This window comes from Octopus bimaculoides, chromosome 9 (assembly GCF_001194135.2).
Source record: "Octopus bimaculoides isolate UCB-OBI-ISO-001 chromosome 9, ASM119413v2, whole genome shotgun sequence".
Classification (NCBI taxonomy): domain Eukaryota; kingdom Metazoa; phylum Mollusca; class Cephalopoda; order Octopoda; family Octopodidae; genus Octopus; species Octopus bimaculoides.
This window is the reverse complement of record NC_068989.1, coordinates 23,457,464-23,465,413: the sequence shown is the minus strand read 5'-3', so window position 1 is coordinate 23,465,413 and position 7,950 is coordinate 23,457,464. Positions and strand designations below refer to the sequence as shown.

General features: G+C 35.9%; 1 protein-coding gene across 1 annotated transcript in view; it reads left to right on the top strand.

Annotated features, from left to right (window-relative positions):
• LOC106882048 (voltage-dependent calcium channel gamma-5 subunit) overlaps window positions 1–7,620 on the top strand; it is a gene marked incomplete in the record, with an annotated part of 310,039 nt that extends 302,419 nt beyond the window's left edge. The window contains 1 exon segment of the mRNA XM_052970504.1: window positions 7,233–7,620. Within this exon segment, the coding sequence (XP_052826464.1) occupies window positions 7,233–7,540 (308 nt within the window).
• Window positions 7,621–7,950: the final 330 nt, after the last annotated feature.

The window sequence follows — 7,950 nt, the reverse complement described above, 5'->3', positions numbered from 1 at the left end:
AATTGATGTTTCAATACCAGCAGATGACAACGTTTCTCTAAAAGAAATGGAAAAACTTTCAAAATACAAAGACCTGGAAATAGAGATAACTCGAATGTGGAATCTAAAAACAGAAACAATTCCTATCATAGTAGGTGCCTTAGGTATAATAAAAAAATATTCAGACAAATACATAACAAAAACACCAGGACTTACAAATATATATAACATACAGAAAATTGCACTACTGGGTACTGCACACATTCTACGCAAAACACTTTCAATACAGTAAACATAAGAGCACCACAGCAAACCACAGCACATACCCAAGGCGCACAGAGCTGCGCTCGGTAGTGAAGTGAAAGCACGTTATAAAAATAAAACTACTGAATAATAATAATAATAATAACAATAGTAATAATGATAATGATGATGATGATAATAATAATAGATGCAGTACCAAGCAGTGGCTCTCATGGCTTTTGATCTTAACTGATTGGAAGTATTATCATGTACGTGCTTTCTCTCTTGGTATAAAAGATGGGCTACACCAAATATTCTGCTCAATACCAACAGATTTGCTTGTCAGTTGCTTGACCTTAACCAGTTGAGCATTTCCCTTAGTGGCTGATGATAAGTGCAACTCTGATCATGAGCAGAAGTAGTGGGGGGGGGGAGCATCATAGCCATGTATTGAGAGGAATTCTTCGTGGTTTGAATAATTCACTTCTGGAAACATGGGTGTTTCGTTCAACATCCTTAAGAAATCCTTATTCAGGAGCCTTTTGAGCAGAATGGGCTACCCAATCTGAAGAAAATTCTAACTGGGCCCCACCTGCAAGGTAATGCGCTGTTTGTCTTGATATGAGATCACGACGTCGCGCATATATGGTTGTGATGCATGTGCCTCGTGTACCCTTATCAGACGGGTAATCATGATGGGTATACTGGGCTTCGTATATTTAACCTTAGCGTCATTGTGATGGCCTGCACTGCTCTTTCACTCAATAATAATAATAATAATAATAATAATAATATGAGATCACCATGTCATGCACATATGGTTGTGATGCATGTGTCTGGTATACCCTTATCAGACGGGTAGTCATGATGGGTATTTTGGGCTTCGTATATTTTACCCCAGTCTGACTTTGTTGGCATGCATTGCTCTCTCAATAATAATAATAATAATAATAATAATAATAATAATAATAATAATAATAATAATAATAATAATAATAATAATAATAATAATATGCCTACCCTATTAACTAATAAGGTAATTATTTTCTGACCCATGGATTTTTAGACATCTATGAAGAGATATATGTAGATTGTATAGCAAATTTATCATATCTTTTGAGGGATCTGTAAAACATAAATAAGGCAATGTAATATTGCTTAGGAATTTTCGAAACAAACAAGCAAAAGATAATCCAAAACTCAAACAAGATCTATTTATGAGAAACCCATTGTTGCCCGTTTCTCGTTATTTACACAAACCCTATAAATGAACCATTCTTTATTAATATCCAACCTAACACATCTTCATTTACAATAGATTTATGGTATTTTACAATTATAGAAAGAAATTTATGGCTTTAAGTTTCACAACAGGAAAATCAAAAATTTCTTTGCAAATTTTGATAAAGCTAGTGTCGTTTAAGCACGAATATTTGCAAGGATATTATTGCAAATGGCTTTGAACAAAGATTCCAAGAAATCATATCTTATCAAACGTTCCTTTTTTGGGGGGGGTTTTTTGCTCTTTTTTAAATTTTATTTTCATTAATCAAACATTTGTAGGCCGTCTTCCAAGGGTAGTGAGATCGATGCAATCTGATGCCAAACTAAAACATTCACAGGGTAAATTTCCACAGGAAAAACGTAGGTAAAGAGGGAATCAGAGGCCTGGTTATGTGTGTAATAGAGGAAATGTGTGTAATAGAGGAAATTCTACTAAACGCAACCAAGGAGCAGATATTGGTGTTAAATAGAGCAACATATAAAGTTTATTGCCCGACTTAAGAGCCGTGTCTAGGACAAGCGTACTTACCTCTAAATCCAGATCTTTCCAAAACAGTAATGTCACGCCATTCGATTCTATTTCTATTGTTTGTGATCATTGTAGCTTCTCTTCCTATTGTTGCTGTTGGATTCATGTTTGCTTGTAATTTCGAACATCTGGTTCTTCTTGATTCATATGATGAATCGGAAGGTATTGAGGATATTTTTTTCTTCTTGTGTTTCTCCTTACTTTTGTTTATGCTAGGAGTACTCTTCATGAATAACATTGAGTTTCTGTAGTAGAAGTTTTGTTTCTGTTATTGTGACTATTTGCATTGTAGTTTTTTGGGGAGTTTTTTGTAGCTTCATCAATCGGTGAGTCGGAAACAGTGGTAGAGAGAAACACTCAGTTCTCGTTTCTCCTCACTGGAGAAGATATCTCTGTAATAATCTACTTTGCCACTAATGTAACACTTCGAAACAAAAATATTCGGAGATATCTGGAAGATACCTAGGTGCAACCAACACTTGGAAATCTAGTAACATTGCCATTCAAATTTTCTGACATTAGACTTAAATTCTATAACTTACCCGTGTTCCTTTACTATTCTTTTCTACCCTAGGCTCAAGGCCCGAAATTTTAGGGAGGGGGCCAGTAGATTAGATTGACTCAGTACGCAAATGGTACTTAATTTATCAACCCTGAAAGGATGAAAGGCAAAGTCGACCTCGGCGGAATTTGAACTCAGAACGTAAAGACTGACGAAATACCGCTAAACATTTTGCCCTGCGTGCTAACATTTCTGTCAGCTCCCCGCCTTCGTGTTCCTCTACTATGGTTTGGTCCCTGTTATGTGGCACATAGTTGTCTCTTACTTTTGTCACCCGAGATACTATATATAAAATTGGATCATCATAAATTCTTGGATGTCATGTGGTTGTGACTACTCTTCCAGCTTCTCGTTCGTTTTTACAAAGATTCTCCGCCCTTCTGTGCTGTTTCCTTTTTGTTAGACGTTCTACTGTTGTCCATATCTCTTTCATCTATTTTTCTAATCGCGCTTGAGTTAGACACTGCAAAGTACGTTCTTTACGATTGATGCAACTGTAAAGACTAGTCTTTGTTTTTAGTACTGCTCACCTCCGCCACACAAAGCATCCCAGGGAGACATTATATCCCACCTTTCAGGGTGTATAATGTCGTTCTTGTATTTTTCAATAGTTTCTGATTTCCCCTCGAGCCAGTGGAATGTCCGTTTGCTCACTATACAAATAAAAGATAAACTCTGCTCTCTAATCTCATCGTTATAGTCATGTTGTTGCTAATACTATTGCTATTTTTGTTCTTGTTGTTGCTAATACTATTGCTATTCTAGTTCTTGTTGTTGTTGCTGCTGCTGTTGTTGTTGCAAATAGCAGTGTAAATCTCGTTAGCATGTCTTTGCAGCAACGCCAATGTAATAGCGGTAGCATCTGCTTTCATAGTGACGTCAATGGTTTTAGTTGCTATGGCGGCAACATTGGTGGTTGTTAGCATGTTACTGTTGTTGTCATTTTTAATTATTGTGGATTCGCTACTTCTCTCTCTCCTTCCCTTTCTCTCTCTTTCTTTCTCTTTACATCATTTCTCTTGTCTTTCGCAACTGCTTCCATACGGACATTGTGATGTTATCATTGGAATCCATGTTTTTTTAATATAAAAGAAAAACAGAATCTTCTACAAAAAAAATAGCAAACGTTCAATGGTGATCCCGTTCTGTAGCAGGGACATCATAAAAGAAAAAAACTACACTCCTAAATTGTGAATCAATATCTACAAAATTGTAGACAAAAATATGTAAAGATTCCTTTTAGGATAAACATAACAAAACATTGAGTGAATGCAATAATAATAATAATAATAATAATAATAATAATAATAATGCCCAGAATGAATGCAATAATAATAATAAAGGTTTCAAATCTTGCCACAAGAGCAGCCATTTTGGGGGAGGGTAAGTCGATTACATCGATCCCAGTGTTTTACTGGTACTTAATTTATAGACCCTGAAAGGATGAAAAGAAAAGTTGACCTCGATGGAATTTGAACTCAGAACGTAGCGACGGGCGAAATACCGCTAAGCATTCCATCCAGCTCGCTGCCTTAAACAACAACAACAACAATAATAATAATAATAATAATAATAATAATAATAATAATAATAATAATAATAATAATAATAATAATAATAATAATAATACCAACTACTAAAAACTGAAGATACAAAATGTCTGATGAACTACCGACCAATAACGTCTCAACACCACCTGCAAAATTCTCACATCTATACTAATTGAAAGAATATACGCTTTCCTTGAACAGAACTTCACAAGCTCAAAAGGGTTGTAAACGAAATTCTTATGGGTGTAAAGACCATAAATAGATTGATTGTAAAGAATTGCCGGAGCAAGAACAAGAACCTGAATATGGCATGGATAGACAACAGGAAAGCGTCTGATAGTGTCCCACATAAATGGCTACTCAAGGCCCTCGAGATATACAAGATCTTTCCTGTCGTCTCCAAATTCTTACAAGATAGCAATCCCAAGTGGAACACACGTCTCTTTCCAAATCTTAGAAATGGGATGAGCCAATCCAAAACATCAACATCAAACGAGACATCTTCCAAGGTGAATCCTTCCTTCCATTATTTTTTGCATGGCACTGATCCCGCTCTGAAACGAACTGATTAACACTAAGTATGGGTACAAAATGCTTAATACTATAATAAACCATCAGTTTTATATGGACGATCTGAAGTTGTTTGCTAGGAATGACCAAAAGCTAGTAGGGCTTTTAGTAATTGTTAAAGAATTTAGCAATGACTGGATTTTGGCCTCGATAAATGTCATAAAAGCAATATTTGTAACAGGCAAGCTCAGACAAACAGTTTCCATTAAATTAGATACCGATGCTACCATCAAGGATCTTGACCCACAAGAAAGTTATAAATACCGAGGGATAAACGAAGTGGATGGTATACATCATGTTACTATAAAGGAAAAAATAAGAGTGGAGTTCTAAAGGGGTATAAGACTTGTACTGAAGACTGAACTCATCTCGAAAAATCGCATCGAAGCCATTAACACCGTGGCACTACTAGTACTCCAATACAGTTTGAACATCATTGACTGGACAGGAAGACGAGAAAAGACTGGACAAGAAGACGAGAAAAGACTGGACAAGAAGACGAGAAAAGACTGGACAAGAAGACGAGAAAAGACTGGACAAGAAGACGAGGAAAGACTGGACAAGAAGACGAGAAAAGACTGGACAAGAAGACGAGAAAAACATCCAAGGACTAGCCCCCCACTCCCACAAAACTGCTGTGGAGGCGCGTGCCTAGTGGTTAGAGTGTTGGACTCATGAGCTTAAGTTTGTTGTTTCAATTCCTGGACTAGGCGATGCGTTGTGTCCTTGAGGAAAACACTTCATTTCACGTTGCTCCAGTCCACTCAGCTGCCAAAATGAGTCATCCTACGACGGGCTGGCGCCCCGTCCAGGTGGGGAAGTCTGACAGAGACAAACAGCTGAAAGTTTGAAGTCACTGTCAAATTTTTCCTTGTAAAAGTTTGATATACATACATAAGTATATAAGTAATGTTCGTAGCCGCTTCAACATGGCTATTTGTTCAAACGAACTTTACTACGATTTTTTAACCTCCAGAGGGCACCTCCTCTAGCTGGTTAATGATGCACAACTGCATCTAAGATATTGCGAGCAGGGAAGCAAATCCCTGTACGTGTTTGCGTGTGTACGCACATATATACATATATATATATATATATATATATATATATATATATATATATATATATATATATATATATATATATATATATATATACATAAATACATATATTTATACATAGAGTGTATAATTTTGAACAAATCACAATTATAACGAAGGGGCTATTAAAAACCCTTACATGCCTAGAAATAGCAGTCAAAAACGCTATAAAGCCACTATAACTACTCATATTATATCTTCTCAACTATAAAAACTGTCGACGAGCAACATGACATAAAAATTCAAAATCTAAATAAAAATAAATGGTTAGTCCTCTATTGCAATTTCGAAGTTAGGACCCAAAAGTAGATCCATTCTTCTGGCAGGTAAGAGTTTTTATGACCCTCTCAGTTATAATTGTGATTTATTCACAATTATATACTCTTCTTTTATGAAAAAAAATTTTAATTTTCATTGCCTGTTCTAGCCGCTGATACTCACATTTCAGTACTCACATTCAGTACTCTTCTTTCCCTCCACTTTTCACTTCACTGTGTCCCTGTCATTTTTTTTCGCCCCTGCCTAATTCTTTTGTCCCTCTGCCTCTACCCCTCTCTCTCTTCTCTTCCCACGTGACCGGTGTTCGGCCAAGCCTGATCTTTCTTTCTTGGCCGGCCGTTGTGCGTGCAACATCGTTATTCCCCACTGTGCTTGTGAAATCTTGTATTCCTGCTGTAAGGCCTTATTTCCACACACGCCAGCTTAATTTAATTCGTCCTTAGTCGAAAGATAACTGTTGTTGTGTCCTGTTTTATTATTTTTATTGTATTTGTGTAACATTGTTCATTGTTTTCCGTCCTTGTTTTTGTATACATTCGCTGCATTCTTCCAAGGAATCTAATGCTCTTAGCTTAGCTTTTCCTTGGGGCTGGCCAGATTGGAGCAATATCGAGAATAACCAGCCGAAATTGCAAGGATAATCTGGATCTCGACTGAAGAAAGAAAACTCCGAATGACATGTCCGTGTTTCCTTATATCTCTATCTGGATGTTTTGCCCCATTCTTGTATCACCTAACTGTCTGGATGTTTTGCGTCCTTGTCCCATTCTGTATTATATACGTACGTATATATGTGTATGTATGTATGTATATATGCATGTATGTATGAATGTGTGCATATATGTATGTGTGCATGCATGTATGTATGTATGTATGTATGTACGTATGTATGTATGTACGTATGTATGTGTGCATATACGTATGCGTGCATGCATGCATGTATGTATGTATGTAAATACATATGTATATAAATATAGAGTTGTTCTGACTTCTAGCGAATAATGGTGCTGATTACTGTCCTTCGTGACATCTATACACACACAAACACACACACACACACACACACACACACACACACACACATATTTGTATTTGCTTTGCCCTGTATAATTAATTTCTTCCTTTCTTTTTTTCAGGTCTGGCTCTATCTGTTGGAATTATATTATATATATCTGCAGTGAATGATGAAGTTGGCCACCGAGCCAAGTTGGCTGGCGTTGAAGAACCAAAATTCTCCTATTTCTATGGTTGGTCATTTTTCTTTGCCGGCGTCTCTTTCATTACGTCGGAAATGGCGGCGGTGTTTGGAATCTCACTGTATCTTCTTCGCAACGCGCATGTGGACGATATGGTACGAATAGTTCCAGGTCTCGAGGATAAAGTCGACTCCGATTATATGCAAGATAATGAAGTTGGAATTCAATCCGCTACCATCGTCTTATGAGCTCTGTAAAGATGATAGTAATAAGCGTAAACCTACATACATACACATATATATTTATATTGTATAAAATACATATGCATATATATGTATATACATATGAATATGCATGAAAATATATATGCACATAATATATATTTGAATATATATTTGAATATATATATATATATATATATATATATGCACGCATGTATGTATAAAGTGAGTAGTATTTATACATTTATATTCCAAAATCAATAATTTGTGTAAATACACTCCCCCCCTCAGTGCTATTTTGCATATGCACACGTGTGTGTGTGTACATATATACATATACATGTATATATATATATATATATACACACACACACATATATATACGTTGCACACACGTATATATACATCATATATATATATATATATATATATATATA